General features: G+C 34.1%; 1 protein-coding gene across 1 annotated transcript in view; it reads left to right on the forward strand.

Moving 5' to 3' along the window:
- Positions 1-30: 30 nt before the first annotated feature.
- LOC150075445 (uncharacterized) overlaps positions 31-19,154 on the forward strand; it is a 244,358-nt gene continuing 225,234 nt past the window's right edge. The window contains exon 1 of the mRNA XM_090389152.1: positions 31-639. Coding sequence (XP_090245278.1) covers positions 492-639 — 148 coding nt within the window. The 5' untranslated portion in view covers positions 31-491. The remainder of the gene's footprint in view (positions 640-19,154) is intronic.

The raw sequence follows: 19,154 nt of genomic DNA on the forward strand, positions 1-19,154 counted from the left end.
TGAAATTTGTTTGTACCAGTGTGAGCGGATCTAAGTAGCCGTGGCTCGAGAAATCGCTCCATCCTCCCGCCAAACTCTCAATCCACTGACCGCCCGTTTCCAGTGTCGGAAAGGTGCACGGGAGTACAATAGGCGGGGGAGGTCTCTTAATAATATGTCCCGCAGAGTTCGAACTGCGCTCGAAGCGACTCGCAAACAGCAAACAGTTTTCGTCCGCCAGCGACAAAAGCGTATTTTATGAGAGTTCGCCTGGCAGAAGACAAGTTTACCGCGTGGGCGCCAAGCGCACGCGACCGCTTTACTATTACGACGGTGTACTTCGACCGGAGATTTGTGTTTGTGTGTGAGTGCGCAAAGGAAAAAAAAGGGAAGAACCGCAGCCGTGTACGTCCATCCGATGCGATGGGTGACAGAAAGCTTCGATAGCAACCCCGCGTCATAAGTGGCGTACCGAGGCATTTTGACGATCCTCCGCTGTTCCGTCGTCTGCTATGTTTACGTCCCGCCCTGTCGACATGGTTACTGACTACGGGCTAATATTTAGCCCCAGGAAAGCACGCTTGTGTGGATTGCCTAAGATTTTCCTCTTCAGCGTTCTCTGTACGCTCGCTTATGTCTGCCATGCAGCCAGGAATAGAGGTGAGTGTGCTCCCGCTTGCATTTCGCTCTCGAATTGCGCAGTTTCTTGACCCTTTCGCTTGCTTACGTCACTCTTTCGTGGTCGGACAATTGCCGATCACGATAATGTGTTTTTGTTTTTTTCCAATTTTGTTTCAGATTTATTTTAGCTTCGGTCTTTGAATGAGTGGTCAATCTCTCTTCGATCATGCGCTGTTCGTTAGCTAAATTTATTCGCAAGAGGTTAACTCCACCACATAAGAGATGTCAATTTCTTTTCACGATCATGCGCTTTTTATTAGCTAAATTTATTATTATTCTTTGACAAGAGATGTCAATTTCTCTTCAATCATGCTCTCTTCCTTAGCTAAGTTTATTCGGAAGAGCTTAACTTCCCAGATAAACGATGTCAGTTTCTTTTAAGATCATGCGCTGTTTATTAGCTAAAGTTATCAGGAAAGAGTTAATTTCTCTTCTGTCATACGCTTTCTAAGCTAAATTTATTTCTAAGAGGTTAACTACCCACATAAAAGGCGCAATTTCGATCATGCGCTATCTATTAGCTAAATTTATCAGGAAATGGTTAATGGTTAATTTCTTAGACAAGAGATTCCAATATCTCTTCAATCATGCTTCATTTCTTAGCTAAATTTATTCAGAAGAGGTTAACTTCTCAGATAAACGATGTCAGTTTCTTTTAAGATCATGCTCTGTTTATTAGCTAAAGTTATCAGGAAAGGGTTAATTTCTCTTCTGTCATTCGCTTTCTTAGCTAAATTTATTTCTAAGAGGTTAACTACCCACATAAAAGGCGCAATTTTGATTATGCGTTATCTATTAGGAAATGGTTAATTTCTTAGACAATTTCTCTTCAATCATGCTTTATTTCTTGGCTAAATTTATACAAAAGAGGTTAACTTCCCAGATAAAAGTTACCAATGTCTTTTACGATCATGCGCTATTTATTAGCTAAAGTTATTAGAAATAGTTAATGATGTTAATTTCTTAGCCAAGAGCTGCCAATTTCTCTTCAATCATGCTCTGTTTCTTAGCTAAATTTATTCGGAAGAGATTAACTTCCCAGATAAAAGATGTCAATTTATTTTAAGGTCATACTCTTCGTTTAGTAGCTAAAATTATTAGAAAGTGGTTAATTTCTTAGACAAGAGATGCCAATTTCTTCTCGATCATGCGTTTCCTTAGCTAAATTCATTCGAGAGAGTTTAACTTCCCAGATCGAAGGTGCCAATGTCTTTTAAGATCGTGCCCTATTTATTAGCTACAGTTACAAAAAAATAGTTAATGGTTAATTTTTAAACAAGAGATGCCAATTTCTCTTCGACCATGCTCTGTTCCTTAGTTAAATTTATTCGGAAGAGGTTAACTTCCCAATTTATTTTAAGGTCATACTCTGTTTGTTAGCTAAACTTATCAGGAAATAGTTAATTTCTCTTTGATGGTGAGCTTTCTTAGCTAAATTTAGTCGGAAGAGGTTAACTTCCCAGATAAAAGATGTCAATTTTGCTTTAAGATCATGCGTTATTTATTTAGCTAAAGTTATTAGGAAATGGTTACTTTCTTAGACAAGGGATGCCAATTTCTCTTAGATCATGCGTTCTTTCTTAGCTAAGTTAGTATGAGGTTATTTTTTCAGTTAAAAGATGTCAACTTTCGCAATCATGCGCTCTTTATTTACTAAATTTACTGGGAAGTTTCTAAAAAAATTATTCCAATTTCTCTTTGATCATGCTTTTGTTTATTAGCTAAATTTCTTAGGAAGTGGTTTCATATCCAAAATGAATGATTCTCTGTAACTTATTTTCCCAAATGTTTCCGCGGTTAATTGTTTTGCTGACAGAGGGAAAGTGGATGAAGTTTAGAGTGAGTTTCTTAAGACAAAATATGTCAACTTCTTTTCGATCATGCGCTATTTATTAAGAAGCTAATTAAGGACACGTATTAACCTAGTTGTTCTCATTTCTGATTTGGGTATATTCTCACTTGTCTGTATTTAAGTTTGTTTGCATAACACCATTGTGTGGGTGAGGGAAGATCACACATTTCTGAAACCCAGTGTGGGGGAAGATCACATATTTCTGAAACCCTTTGCTATTCTTTCTCTGGCTAGCAGCTGAATATTTTTAATCTTCTCAGAACCGGTCGATGGTAAACAATCCTAACGTAACCCCTCACCCTGAAAGAACACGCGCACCCACACACACACACGCACGCGGGTTTCATAAATATTGCATGGCGAATCACTGGATGCACCTGCCTTTCTATTACTCCTCTTACTTCACCTACAACGAACAACTACTGATCATATGCCATAAAGGATTATTTTATATTCTCCATAAGAGAAATTGGTGGTACTCAGGCAAATGGTTACCATCTTTTGGTTACCACAGATTTCACCACCACACCTAAATGGAATAACATTTTGTTTATCTTCCAAAATATTTTTGAATAAGTATTAATATAAGACTACTTTTATCCAATAATCTCGTGAACTACTGATTCCCTGTTCATATTTAAAAAAAAGGTTACCTGCCATCAGGGCCATCTTCCAGAAGGAAAATATTCTTAGTTTAAAACAGAAGATGATTTCGGATTTTTAAGGGTCTTTTTGCCAGAATAAATATATGTGGCTTACTCTGAAATACTTTTCTTCCATTGACTAACTGTCTTTCTCTTTTTTTTCCGCCCTTAATTTGTTTCTCCCTTGCCCTAGACTGACAGCGTTCCTCACACACCCACTAATGCTCCCTAATGTGTCCCAGCTTTGCCTCCCTTACTGTCTCCATTCCCTGAGCTTTTCTCAGTAATGTGCAAGGAGAATGTGTGTCGTATCTGTACTTAGCCGTCTTCGTAGTGAGATTTAGAACGACAGGGGGAGGGAAAGAAAGTCGAAGGAAACCAAATGTATTCTTCAAAGATTTGTTTAATGCCATCCGGAACATGGAAAGCAAACTCATCTGGTAAATCGGATGATGCAAGCTTTGATCAAATTAGTTGGTTTTTGTCACTGATGGAGAGGAAAAAAAGAGAGGAAAAGCATTTAAAATGATAGCATCAGTCACCGATTGGACAAGGGGGTTTGTGACACATTGTTTTGTTACGTTTTGGTATGAGTCATCGTCAGAGGGTAGGTATTAGAAGATCAAATAGTTCGATCGAATTCTCCACTAAAATACAGTAGTGTGTGTGACAGAGGGAGACTTACAGAGGCAGTCGTATGGAGAGAAAGAGAAAAAGAATGAGAGAGGGAAGACTAGAGAGAAACAGAAACAGAGGTTAGTGAGAACAGACCAAGGGGGAGGAGAGAGAAAGAGAAATAAATGGACAGTTACAAAAGCGAGAGAATGAGAGAGAGAGAGAGAGGCAACACATATATATAAATAGGAAAAGAGACAGACAGACAGGTATATCGATAGAAATTAAGAATGCAAGGGAAAGGAAGACCAAGGGAGAGAAAAATACAGAAAGGAATTTGCAAAACACAGAGAGAAGGCAAAGGTGAAGGGGAACAGACACAGATATGTGTACAAAGAATGACGAAAGACAGCCAGATAGAAAGAGATAACAGAGAAAGAGAATTGAATGAAAGCGAGAAGGTAAAAATGTTTGTCAAAGGGAGTGTTTTCCCAATTGAGAATAAAAAGGAAACCCAAGATAGAAGATTCAAGGGAAATACTGTAATTTAGTTTAACTCTGTTTCAGCTCCAAAATGAATGATTCTCTCTAACTTATTTTTCCTCCTCATCTCACACCAAATGTCACCTTTCCTTGGTTGATTCTTTTCCTGGCAGAGAGGATCTTGGAAGAAGTTTAGCAGTGAATGCCTTCCAGAAAAACAATCGGTTGCTAAAGGAAATCGAGTGGGAACAGACGTCATTTATTTCAAAGTTAATGAATATCTTACTAATTATAAAAGAGAACTTCTAATTAGTGGAGAGAACACAGTTGTCTTTGGATCCCTCTTAGCAGTAACTTTCTCCGCCAACATTCCTTACCTTTTACAGCAAATCTAATTTGCAGTCAAAAAATGTTAAACAGATTGCCTCAACCTTAACGGTAATCACATAACTCAAACAAGCCACAGTCACAATTAAATAAATGGCGAAAAATCCTCTGATTTTATTTGTTCGGTTGTTCGCGAGTAAATTTGTCGAAATAAGTCTTTAGGCTTAACTTTTAGACCTAAATTCTAACTTTGAAACATTTAGGCTTATCTTTAAAGTCTAAATTCTAACTTTGATATATTTAGGCTTATCTTTTAGGTCTAAATTCTAACTTTTAAATATATAGGCTTATCATTTAGGTCTAAAATCTAACTTTGAAATATATACGCTTGTCTTTTATGCCTAAATTCTAACTTTGAAATACATAGGCTTATCTTTTCAGCCTGCCTAAATTCTAACTTTGAAATATATAGGCTTATCTTTTAGATCTAAATTCTAACTTTGAAATATATACGCTTATCTTTTCTGCCTAAATTCTAACTTTGAAATATATATAGGCTTGTCTTTTCAGCCTAAATTCTTACTTTTAAATATATAGGCTTCTCTTTTCAGCCTAAATTCTAACTTTCAAATATATAGGCTTATCATTTAGGTCTAAAATCTAATTTTGAAATATATACGCTTGTCTTTTATGCCTAAATTCTAACTTTGAAATACATAGGCTTATCTTTTCGGCCTAAATTCTAACTTTGAAATATATAGGCTTATCTTTTCTACCTAAATTATAATTTTGAAATATATATAAGTTTATCCTTTCAGCCTAAATTGTAACTTTGAAATACATTGGCTTATCTTTTAGGTCTAAATTCTAACGTTAAAATATATAGGCTTATCTTTTCGGCCTAAATTCTTACTTTGAAATATATAGGCTTATCTTTTCGGCCTAAATTCTTACTTTGAAATATATAGGCTTATCTTTTCTGCCTAAATTCTAATTTTGAAATATATATAGGCTTGTCTTTTCAGCCTAAATTGTAACTTTGAAATACATTGGCTTATCTTCTAGGTCAAAATTCTATCTGTGAAAATATAGGCTTGTACTATAGGCCTTTCCCCCAGAAACTGGGGTTTTTCGTCCAATAAACAGGCAAATCGACCAGAGAACACACGCAATTTACAGACAAAATAAATATATGGATATTCTTAATCATTTACATGGGACCCTAATATCATAATTTGGTTTGTCCTTGTGGCCTAAATTCTAACTTTAAATATATAGGCTGAACTTTTAGGCTTAAATTCGAAGGTTGAAATATTTAGGTTTAAATAATAGACAAACTCTTCTAAATTTTTCTATTATTTTCGCGAAGTTATCTTTAGCTTAATTTGCATATTTTATCCTTAATCTTTATTGCACCTCCAATTTGTAGAGTAAGAAAAAAAATAACAGGCGCAATTTTAACGCTTGATATCATCATAACTCATCGTTTGTAACCAACAAAGCCTAGGGTGGAGATAAACAATTTTTATTTTTCTTGGACGCTTTCAGAACTATCTGAGAAATTCCTCGCTCTATAAGGACCTTAATTTTCTCTAAAATTTAAAAGCATTAGATCATCACCATAATTAGAGCGAGTTCCACAATTAGCATATGAAACAGTGGTGTCTCGCGCTGGGTAATTTGCCCGGATGTACATAATTCTGGATTGTGATATTGGGGCATTAGCCTGATCATTATCAAACCTCATTTTGCCTAACATTGTATAAACATCTATATAAACACGTGCTTATCTTAAACGATGGGCACGTGCATTGAATCTTTCCACCTTATATGATAATTTTCGAAAGGTAGACATAATCATTTTCTCTTAGCCAAACTTACTCATGAATCAATCTCGTATAAATTCCATTTCTTCAATGCTGTTGTAGTTTTGGTGGTGGGAAGGAGTGGGTGGGTGGGTGCATTTTTGGTGTTACGATGAATGAATCGGAAACATAAACAGCTGATATGTAACAGGAGCTGTATTCTGTACACACAAAATAGCTAGATAAGATCATCACAAAGAAATGTAAGACGCAAGCGAAACTGGAACTCCTTTAAACTCCCTTAGGGAGGGAACCAAGGAACAGTGCGCTTCCATACATTTAGACGTGCAGAGAATGAAAACCAGTTAGATACAGGCGAAGGTGTCAAAAGTTAAACTGACAAGGAAAAGCGAACATTTGCAAACTTTCTTTTCAAGATATCTTTCTTAGAAATGAAAACGGGGATCACAGTGACATCGATTTGCTTTCTGAAAGAAGACAAACGATATTTCGCTTTTCCAATATGAACCTAGTATTAGCCGAAGAGGAAAGACTGTGATGAATAGGTTTTTTATTAACAGCACGAAGTATTTGCTGCCATTCCTCGCTCCAAAATCTGAATTTATAACCACTTCAAACCACATTTTTAAATTAATATATTTATGAGAGCTGTGGGAGGAAATCGTAGAATTAAAATGTGGTTGAGGGATTCCGAATTTGGTAGATTTTTCTGTTTAATTTTATCCGTAATGAATAAGATTTCTTCATTAATAAAGAAGTCCTGAAGGGGACTCATGTCTTCTCTTAGTTTGAAACCAATTAAGATGAAATCGAAGCATCATGGATTTCATGGGATTCGTGTCCTCTCTTTGTTTGAAACCAAATAAGATGAAATCGAAGCATTATGGATATTATGAGACTCATGTCTTCTCTTTGTTTCCAACCAATTAAGATGGAATCTACGCATTATGGATATCATTAATTAAACATTTAAATTAATAAATTATTCAGAAATCATTCAGGGAAATCAACAAAACTGTCTCTAATGGAGATCGTAATAAATCTACCAAAATATTTTGGGTAAGAATTTGAATTCTAGGTTTGATTTCAAAGAGGATTTTAAAGTTCACAGTGGTCGAAGCAATGACATCAAAATGAACTTACCACGTATATTTTTTTGTAGTTGAATGCACCCTATCTGCAAATATCATAAAAAAATTCGCGAATCTCATTCAAATAGACCAATATGCAATATCAGAGCGTAGCTGCCCAGAGCTATAAGAATCTAGATGTAGAGATGATATTAGATATTCTTTCCTTTAAATGAGTCGTTCAACTTTTAAAAAGTGGACGTCAATTTTATGGAGTTTTATCGAAGACCCAAATATTCTTTCATTCCTTTCTATCCCTTCCACCACTCCTTTTTTTACCATTTTATTTCTGGAGGTAGCCCGGCAATGAGTGAAATGTTTAGCGTCTTCATTCTCGACTGTGTAACATGGTATACTTCACGCCAGCAAGGATAAAATACAGCTCCGATTCTTGAAAAAAAAAAGCTCACCAGTGGATATTTGAAGTCAGTGATGCGCAAAATGTCCTTACGATGGAGTTCTGAGCCAGTGAGCAGTTTTGCAGGAAGTGTAAGATAGCAAACTGCTTCTTTCTTTGTCCCCCTATAACGAACGAAAGTTGCTTTTCACACAGAGACCCTACCCCAGTTTCAGTACTGCCTTTGAAGCACACAAGGAGAAATGTTCCACATTATATTCCAAAGAAAGCACTTCCCAAGACATTAAACAACCTTCGTTTACAATTTTATGCTCGTTTAAAATCTTCCTTAAGTTAATATTTAAATAAAATTCATGATATAGATTCCACTTTCGATTCGCTTGTTCAATGTCAATTTTGCTGTTCTGGGCTACAAAATTAGCAATTGTTTTTAGAATTTTCATGATTCGGGTACGTCACTTGTAACTCTAAATTCTGTAACTCGTAATTCTAAATACTTGTAACTCGTAATTCGATTGTGCTAACTGTTATTAATTTGAAGCACTTTTAGTTAGCTTGCTCAATATTCAATGTCAATTTTGATGTTCTCAGCTATTAAATTAGCAACTTTTTAGAATTCTCTTGCTTTCGGTACGTCACTTCCTGTTTTGATTGCCTATTTCCTGTTATTAACTCGAAACACCTTTGGTTCGCTTGTTGTTCAATGTCAATTTTGATGTTCTGACCTATGTTGGTACGTCACTTCCTGTTTTGATTGCCTATTTCCAGTTGTTAATCCAAAACATTTTTGGTTCGGTTATTCAATATCAATTTTGCTCTTCTGAGAGATTGAAATTAGCAATTGTTTTAGAATTTTCTTGCTTCCGGTACGTCACTTCTAATTCTAACTTCGTAACTTCCTGTTTTGATTACCTATTTCCTGTTATTAACTCGAAACACTTTTGGCTCGTTTATTCAGTGCCAATCTGTCTGTTTTGAGTTATTAAATTAGCAATTTTATTGCTTTTGGAGAGCCACTTCTAGCTCTAAATTCGTTACTTCCTGTTTTGATTGTCTGCTAACTTATTAATTCGAAACATTTTTGTTTAACTTGCTGAATCTCCAACGTCAATTTTGATGTCCTTAGCAATTAAATTAGCAACTTTTAAGAGTCTCTTGCTTCCGGTGCGTCACTTCCTCTTTTGATTGCCTATTTCCTGTTATTAATCAAAAACACTTTTGATTCGATCATTCATTATCAATTTTGCTCTTCTGACAGATTGAAATTAGCAATTGTTTTAGAATTTTCTTGCTTCCGGTACGTCACTTCTTGTTTTGATCGCCTCTTTCCTGTCATTAATCCACAACACTTTAGGTTCACTTCCTCCATGTGAATTTTGCTGTTCCGAACTACGTAATTGCTTTAGAATTTTCGTGCTTCCGTTACGTCACTTCCTGTTATGAAATTTGAAAAGTCAGTCGCAAAATATGTAATTGCAATGACAGATCGTATATTTGACTGTTCTCATACCACCTACACACGCGCCGCCTGCCGGCATTTGTCCGAAACTCAAAAACCCCTTCGATTTATTTATGAAATTTTTCTCCTCGCTGAAGAAAGATCGTAAAAAAAACATTGAAACGTCAGTGGCAGCCCAGATGTTGATTCTAGTTATTTCTAGACGTTTTACTTATAAAAACAAATACTGTTCCTTGTATGATCTATCAACGCTTTAGGATGGAAAGAAAATAATTACAAAGTTGTAAAAATTAAATTATAGCTCGTCTACATAATTCATGTCAGCCATCTTTCATCGGGGCCTCCAGGACGGTCTAAAATTATACGACACACTAACAGAGCAGCACATACACGAAGTAAATGGCAATTTCGGTTACTTAGGATGGCAAATTCTTTAATTTCAAGAGAAGACACGTTTCTCAGACATGCACCAAATACCTTCTTACCTTTTAAATATTTATGAAAGATGAAAGTAGCCTAAACCTTATTACAGGAACGTGTTGGAGTGTTAAATCTATGCTGGGGAAAAACTAGAATATTTGTAAACTGCTGCGTGTAATCCTCAGAGGGCTCTATTTTGATATTAACGCGTTAGTGTTGAAACTAATGAAGTAGAAGGCGCGGGAGGACATTGATCACTGTAATCATAACGAAAAATACTTTTTTTTCTTTCTCTACTGTGCGTGAAAAGGGTAAAAGTATTTAAATAAACAATTGTGTATAGCGAAAGTGCTGTGTGAAGCATTTTTAGATGCGTGAAGTTAGTTTTTTTTTCCCCTTTCGTTTTATAAGAGAAAGAATGACAAATATTTGTTTTCTTCCGAACTATCTCCGTCGGATTTACTTTTTCTGTTCTTGCAAAGGAAAAGAATCATCCTAGTCAGAGAGAGAGAGAGAGAGAGAGAGAGAGAGAAAAAACACATCGAGAAAAAAAAACAGTGTCTGGAATTTAAAGAAAAAAAAATAGTAGGAAAGCTGCAGAGTTGGTTTTAGATGTGAGATCTCCTGTGATGGATATGAGTGCCCCGGAGGCCTGTTCCCTTAAGTCTTCACTTGGAGAAATTGGAGACATTTTATCTTTGTCTCTTTTTGTCTTACCATTTTGCCATCACACACAAGTACGCCATGAAAAGAGAGAGAGAAAGAGAGATCGACCTTACCTTCAAAGCATTTCAAAGATAAACTATTCCTTCCAGGAAAACTGGTTTCTTTGTCAAGATTCTCATGCAAATGTACAGCAATGAAAGAAATAAATATCGGTTGTTTTAGTCGTAATCATCAGTAACAGTAATCCTAACCTTAATCATTTTTACCGTTAATCCTTACCTTAGTCCTAAAGATCTGTAATGCTAATCTCATCTTAGCCCTAGAATTTTATTCGTTTACTCTTTGTCTCAATTAATATTTCTCCTTTATTCTAATCATCTGTTATAAGTTTAATCCCCTATTCTTATAGTAATTAATCCTATAATTAATCTTAAAATCTTTATTCAGGTCATCTTTAATCCTCTGTTCTATTCACTTCAAGCCTATATTCTAATAACCATTTTCTGTCACCTTGATATCAATTTTTAATCTTTAAACTGGCTCCTAATCTTTAATCCTATTTCCATTTTTTAATCCTAATCTCTAATCCTTTAATAATTTAATTAATCATACTTCTAATCTTTAATCCTTTATTTCAGTCATCCTTAATCCTTTGTTTTAATCACCTTTAAGTCTGAATTTCAATAACATTCAAATCTCTATTCTGATAATCTTGCTACCAATCTTTAATCTTTCTTCCAATCTTCAACCATTGAATGTCGCTCCTAATTTTTAATACTTTAATTTTGTTCTCATTCTTTAATCCTTTAGTCTTGTTCCCAATCTCCAATCCTTTAATAATCACTACTCTTATAGTATTGATCATACTCCTAATCTTTAATCCTTTAGTCTTGTTCCCAATCTCCAATCCTTTAATAATCCCTACTCTTATAGTAATCTTTAATACTTTAATTTTGTTCTCATTCTTTAATTCTTGAGTCTTCTTCCCAATCTCCAATCCTTTAATAATCACTACTCTTATAGTACTGATCATACTCCTAATCTTTAATCCTTTAGTCTTGTTCCTAATCTCCAATCCTTTAATAATCCCTATTCTTATAGTAATTAATCATACTCCTAATCTTTAATCCTTTATTTCAGTCATCTTTAATCTTCTGTTTTAATCACCTTTAAGTCCGAATTCCAATAACCTTAAAATCTGTATTGTAATAACCTTCAAGTCTGTATTCCGATAACCTTTAATCTTACTCCCAATCTTCAACCTTTAATATTGTTCCTAATCTTTAATCCTTTAATTTTGTTCCCATTCTTTAATCATTTAGTCTTGTTCCTAATCTCCAATCCTTTAATAATCCCTATTCTTATAGTAATTGATCATATTCCTACTCTTTAATCCTTTATTTCAGTCATCTTTAATCATAAGTCTGTATTCAAATAAACTTTAATCTTGCTATCAATCTTTAATCCTTTAATCTTAAACCCATTTTTAATCCTTTAATCTTATTCTCAGTCTTTAATCCCCTAATATTGCTCCGAATCTTTAATCCTTCAATGTTGCTCCTAATCCTTTAATTTTCTTCTCAAATTTTAATCCTTTAATCTCTAATCTCTAATCATTTAATCATAAGGTAATTATTCTAATCGCCTTTAATTCCAGCTTAATTAAAATAAATGAAAAAAACATTAAAGTATAAAATATTCAGTAGTGCTAAAGGATTCTTAAAAAATCGAGTTTTTCATTCTGTGCAAAGTAGTTCTTAATGTCTTATGTGTTGAGGAATTGTACCAATGTAACTCTTGAAGAATAGTTCGTAAATAAATAATCAATCCACTAATTCTTTAATTCTTATGAGAAATAGTTCTTTTGACGTCATCTTGAGGGCATTCATTACTTGGAAGAAAGCAGGGCCATTATTCGTGGACAAAAGGAAAAAAAGGCATTACAAATTGCATAAAATATTCGGTAGCGCTAAGAATCCTTTACACTGAATACACTGAATTGTTCTCCTGCCCATTTCCACCCCTTCAGATTTTGTTGGGAAGTTATAACTCCGACACCAAAATTGGCAAGCATGCATATTCGAATTTGAAGTGCTTCAAACACTGGAGCTACGCCCATCCATTATGAGCAAGCGGTCGCTGTAGAATGCCTAAAAGTAATGAGTACAATTCCCAAAAAGATATTAGGACACAGAGAGAGTCATAAGCATTTCATCTTACATCTAAATCTCTGTGTAGATTGAAATTTCTCAAATGTTCGCCATTAAGCTTAATCTATATGTGTTGTATATGGTCACAAAGCACGAGAGGCAGCGTTCTCATTCGTGGTAAATATACTTTTACACGGCATGTAAAGCAAAAAAGAAAGAAAAACACAGTGAGAGCACACACACGTACACGTAGTTCTACGTTCAACAGTGACAAAATGAAATATCGAAGTCCTCTTAAGAGCTCAAAGACCTCCACTATCGATCTTCGATTCTATAGCGATTTTCCCTATCCGTAATGGAGGCTTACAGCGAAGTAATCTCCACACACTCTGTTTTCCATCCACTTCATTTCTTTCCATTATATTCTTTTGTGCACTTCTGACTTGGTACTTTTAAAGAAAACGCCGAAGAAACCGAAGAAACAGAAGGGGGGAAAAGAAAGAGAGTGGATTTGCCGAGGAGTTACATGTCAATGACAGCCTTTGAACAGCACGTGGTTAAGAGAAATGTTATCCAAAGGGACCCTTCTGTCACTACCAAGTAGACAGTTAAACACAGAAGCACATTTACGTGGTTTCGAAGGCTGATTTATGTAAAAAAGATACCAGAAGTATTCCACTGCTTTGTGTATTTAATTTGGACATTTCTCTCCGTTCGATTCCAACTGGAATGCATTTTCACCAATGGAACCGCTTCCTGAGGAGGGGTAAATAGGTCTGTAGCTGAGAACTGAGCTATACCGATAGCTCAACGAAAGAGAGGGATCGAATATTGAACTCTCACGATCGGAACTCTCCATTCTCCAGCTATTGAGATATTCTTAAGTTGGTCTTTCTTAGGAGCTGAGCATAACCTGGCCAGCCTTACGTAATATCTTGATAGGTGGAAAAGTAACTTTCTCTACATACCTAACTCCATCTCCAAACTTAGTGACGATGGGTTGAAAAATAGTTAGGCACATCGCTTGCCCTTTTAACCTTGTCAAATATACCATAAACGACACCTTAGACATGTTCTGTTATTTACTGTATACGCATCCACATGACATGGATGGTTTTAATTCCTTTAGAATAAGGCTTCTAATGATCTCTCCACTGAATGCATACGTGTTGATGCACTGTAGCAAACTTATCTTGTACTATTAAAGAGCCATGAATACTTAATCACAAACGAGTTGGCTTCAAATGTTTTGTGTACATGTTATAAATTTTTAAACATTTTCCTTCGAGTATTTTAATACCAAACCAATGCTTTCGTTCAATAGACTGAATCATCTAGTTTGTGACTCCATCTAAAGTGATTTGGTTGAATTCTTAATAGCCGACTGTATTATGTTTGGTTCTTCACTTTATAAAAAATAATAATAATTTCTTTAAATAGCTTCATGTTTACTAGTTCTTTTCTCCTATAAACGCCTTGCGTCGTTCGGCTAATACTTTTTTTGCGTGCAGTTTGCCTGCGATTACATAATACACCCTTCTAAAGTGTACGTTGAGAGCTATTGCACTGCTTCTCCTAATAGCCATTATTAAGCATCAGTTAAAGGCAGTTTTGGATCGAAATTACGCACCCAAAGCGCTTTTCACAAATGTATAAAAGAAAAAGAAGGAAAGAATAACCCTAACAGAGAAAATAAAGTATTTAAAAAATATATATCTTTCTTTTTTAAATTATATAATAGTATTTTTTTAAATAAAGCAAGAAAGCATATATAGCAACAGCCAAAAAGAAAAAAAAAAAAGTTCACCCATCTGTACCATCCAAGAATTTGTCTAATTCTCTCTTGAATTTATCAACCCATCCACTTCCATACCCGCTGGCTGAAGGCAAACTTTCGTACATCTATTCTACAACCATCCTTCCTCAACTTGAATTTATGACCCCTCGTGTGTGTAGTCTCAGTAAGTGAAAGAACACCATTAATTTACTCAATCCATTCAAGTCTTTAAACACCTCAGTCAGATCTCCCCACAGATGCCTGTCTCGAAACGCTGCAATTTACAGAACTGAAGCTTTTCTTGGTAGGAGCACACTTTTTGTTCTTCTCACTAATCTGATGCTCTTCTCTGAACCTGCTCCAAAGGATCCACATCCTTCTTAAAGTGAGGCCTCCAGATCTGTGTGCAGTTCTCAAGATGCGGCTTAACCCTTATACAAAGGGGTAATCACCTTATCTCTGCCAAAACCCCATGAGCTGTTCTGGCAGTATGTTCTGGCAGCTGTTCTGCACTGCACTGCACAATTACCACCAGGTCTTTTTCATTCCCTATTATCTTAAGTGTAGTACCATACAGTTGATAAGTTACTCTGAGAATACTGCTACCTATATACACTACATCGAGCCATTTTTCCCAGATCTTGTTGTAGCAGTTCACCCTGATGACCATCATTAACCACCCTGCCAACCATTGTATCATCTGTAAACGTAGACATTAAGCCTGATATACCATAATCAATATCATTGATAAATGTTCAAAACACTAGTGGACAAAGCATTGAACCCTGGAGAACTCAACCAATAACATTAGTCCAAAGATCAGTACCCAATGATAACCATTCTCTGTCTTCTTCCACTTAACAGTCCCTTTATCCATAGCAGTATGCCCTTAATCTAACACTGCTCCAGTTTCTTAAAATTTAAAATTATTTCTTAATTACAATCAATTTTCAAAATACAAATATGGAGATTTTAAAATAAAAAACCGCGGTATTTTATATTTCTACAGTCAACCTCCACTAGGGGGTACTAGCGTATATTTTAATAAGTAATATTCATTACAGAGCACTCAGACAATTACGACTATTACATCCTTCAAATAAATTATATCTTCATTATATTAAAATTAAGCCATTTAAGTCTTTTTTTAAAAATTATATAATAAATTAAGTTTACATTGTAACTGAGGTGCTTTTTTTAAAATTATATCGTAATTAAATTCAACAAAAATCATTTTTATAAATACAGATATGCAGACTTTGAAATCAAAAACTAATTTTTTCCACATAAATGTAATAACTCCTCTAGAGGGCACTAGTGTATACTTTCATAACAAGTTATTTATAATCGAGCACTAATATATTAAATATAAATACGATTATTTTATTGTTAATATAATTAATATTGTAATTAAATTCAAATTAAGCTTTGAAAGTGTTTTAAAAATTATATCCTAATTATTATATTTAAACAAAATCAGTTTTAAAAATACAGTATAAATATTCAGAATTTAAAATGACGTCATTAAATACATATTAATGTAACTCCACTAGAGGGCACTAGTGTGTATTTTCATAAACAATATCACCGAAAATCATTTGGCAGAGAGCACTCATATTAAATCTAATTACAATAATTATACAGAAATTAAGGCTTTTTAAATCTTCCTAAATCATAATATTATAAATCAAATATATTATAAAGCAAATCTCTTCAAAATTATATTTCATTTACCTTCAATAAAACCAATTTTTGAAATACAAATATTTTAAAATTACAAACTGGCCATTTTAACGCATATTAATAACTCTACTAGAGGGCGCTTGTGTACATTTGATTCGACACTCAATATTAATAATTATTTAGAAAAAAAACGAATAGAAATATGAAGCATTTTACGTTCTTTAATTTAAATATATAAAAATAGTCCAATAATAATTATTTAAAAAATAATATAAATATGAAACATTTTATTTTCTTTAATTTGAATATATAAAAATAGTCCAATAATAATTATTTAAAAAACTATAGAAATATGAAACAGTGTATTTCTTAAATTCGAATAAATACAAAAAGAGACCAATATTTTCCAGGCTTTCATCCTGTTTATTTTTATTATAAAAATAATCTGCCTTTACATGTATTTTAACACGGATTCAAATATTTTCCACCTACGTTCAAGATGCTCTGTTTTAATAACAGTGATTAACTTAAACTGAGTTTTAACGTGGCACAAAAATCCCTTAAGAATACAGGCATCTAGCTATTCATTTACATCCTCTGTAGCCTGATGTCTCTGCCTATCTTGAAGTGACAAGGCTCTAATTTTGCCTTACATGATATCAATTATTGAAGGCGTGTTTTCTCATCGCTACGCCACTCTGTTAAGAACATATCCTACAATCTCCTCTAGAAATTTGTTACGACAGAAGCTTCAGTAAAAAATAATTACTGGCCGTGTTGGGTATTTTTTTCTTTTCTTTCGAGCAATTGGCACATTTCGAACAAGTTTTTTTTTGCTCTTGAAAAGAATTAAAAGCATAAAAAGTAGCTGTATTTAGAAATCATTTGGTGCACTGATGCTTGCAGCGTAATTATATTAAAGAAGCAAAATTCTTCTCGGTCAGCGTTAAGGAAGGTTTATTCTTAAAGGAAAAACATCCAAGGAGTTGCTGGAATATAAAAACGTGATTATTTGGATGCGTACGTATTATTAAAAATCACCTCCATATTCCTCTTTGAGATTTCGACAAATCTCAGAGTTTATTAGAATTTGTTTGCTTTTTGGGGAGGTCTGAAATAATTTTAAAAAGCTTGATAAAAAAGAAAGAATAAAAAAGTGGTAGAATTTTAATAATTATAGACTTTTGGAGAGGTAGATGGCATATTTTAATTTAAAATAATAGCAATCAAAGACATACTAAAATTCTAAAGACGAATAACTCACAAAATCCTCTATATGTTATGCTTAATATTAATTTTGATGAAATTTCTTGGATTTTAAGAAAATTCTTCAACCTAAGCTGTTCAAGCAAATATTATTTGTTTGTTTTAAAATTACTTTGAACTCTCTTTTCAAGGTTATAAGAAAGAAAGATGGAAAGAATACTGAATAATTATTCTTGTTAATGAAATTCTAACTGGAGTTAGATTAATTTAAATATTCAAATATACATAATGTGAATCGAGGACTGAAAAACTCGTTTCTTACCTCAAATATGCTGTTATAACTTTGTTGTTGATGGACTAATTCAGGTTGTAAACTTATATCATTGCATGATTGCTCATTCACACCCTCCCACCCTCCTTTTCCGGTGAAATGCTCTTGGACCAATCACAAGTAGGACTGTAATAGTAATCTAGAAATAAAAACTTTTAGAGAACGTCGCGAATCCTAAAATAATAGACAAAAATTTTACATAGCAATCAAACTTCTCAACTTCAACCCAATAGTAATCGAACTTTCGATAAACTAATCAACCCCAAATCAATAGCGATCGAATTTCTCAAAAAACTTCTAACTACAGAACAATAGCGATAAAACTTTCAGAAAAACCTTTGAAAGTTTTATGAGAAAAACTGTTTTTAATCCATCAACCATATTTCAAAACAATTACAATCAAATTTCTGGAAAAACTTACAATTCAGAATAATAGCAATCAAAATTCCAGGAGGGTTTCTGAATTTCAAAACAATAGCAATCAGAAAACCTAATTTAAAAATAATAACATTCAAGTTCCTAGTAAAACACCTTCTAACTTAAAAACAATAGCAATCAAGCTCCCCGAAAAACTCAATTTCAAAACAACTTAAACTTAAAACAAGAACTTAAACTCTCAGGAAAGTTACTAATTCTTTTTAAACACTATATGTTATAAAGAATTTTAGGATTGTTCTGAATTCTAAACAACATATATCGAAATTTTAAGCTCTAGACCTTCCACATTACGAAACATCTAATTGTAAAAAAGTCTTAATTTTAAAATATTCTAAATTTAAACTTTATTTTTTTCATCTTGTATTGGTAATCATAATGGACGTTTCCAGCCTCGCCCTTTATAAACGACCTATTCGTGATATTATCTGTCCAACCTCCTAATAAAACTTAAATAAGTTTTTATAGGTTCTCCCTCCACTTATATTCTCCACCGGAACAAAAGCCACAAGGCAATGTCTCGCGCTAACAACACACCCTCAACTTGTACATCGCGTTTTATCTCTGTCCATATTTTGTGAGGCCATAAAAATTTTCCCTATCCTAAAGCTCCCTCTGGAGATCTGTCGGTTAATGTTTCTTGAGAAAGTTGCACCGTTGCTAAAGTGCATCCATCATAATCCGGATCCCAAGTTAATGATATTAAGATGGCGAGACTTAATGATCTCCAGGGACGCAGGTAAATTAGAAGTGTCATATATTACCCTTGTGTTAAACTTGTGGCTTCTTCCCTTGTCCTGCTTTGCGCTTGAGGGACTTCTGCATTTCCATGGCACTACGACCAAATGGGTTTCATCTCGTCTAATTGGCTGTATTTTATATCTGTTTAAGCCCTAGGAACAGCCACCGACTGTATTGTGCTATAAAGATGACGTCGCATATGATTTAGTGTTAGCGGGATTCCGAAGGCGGGCCAGCACTGAAATTACATGAATACAAACTGGGCCACTCATACATTTTAGCTAAATATAAGTTCATATTTTTAGCATTCATTTCTCCCGGTTTAATTTGATGATTATGAGTCTTCCACTGTTTAACATTTAGACCATTTTGGAAACATGGAGTTGTTTCG

Source organism: Mastigoproctus giganteus, chromosome 14, assembly GCF_048544385.1.
Source record: "Mastigoproctus giganteus isolate SK-2022 chromosome 14, ASM4854438v1, whole genome shotgun sequence".
Lineage (NCBI taxonomy): Eukaryota > Metazoa > Arthropoda > Arachnida > Uropygi > Thelyphonidae > Mastigoproctus > Mastigoproctus giganteus.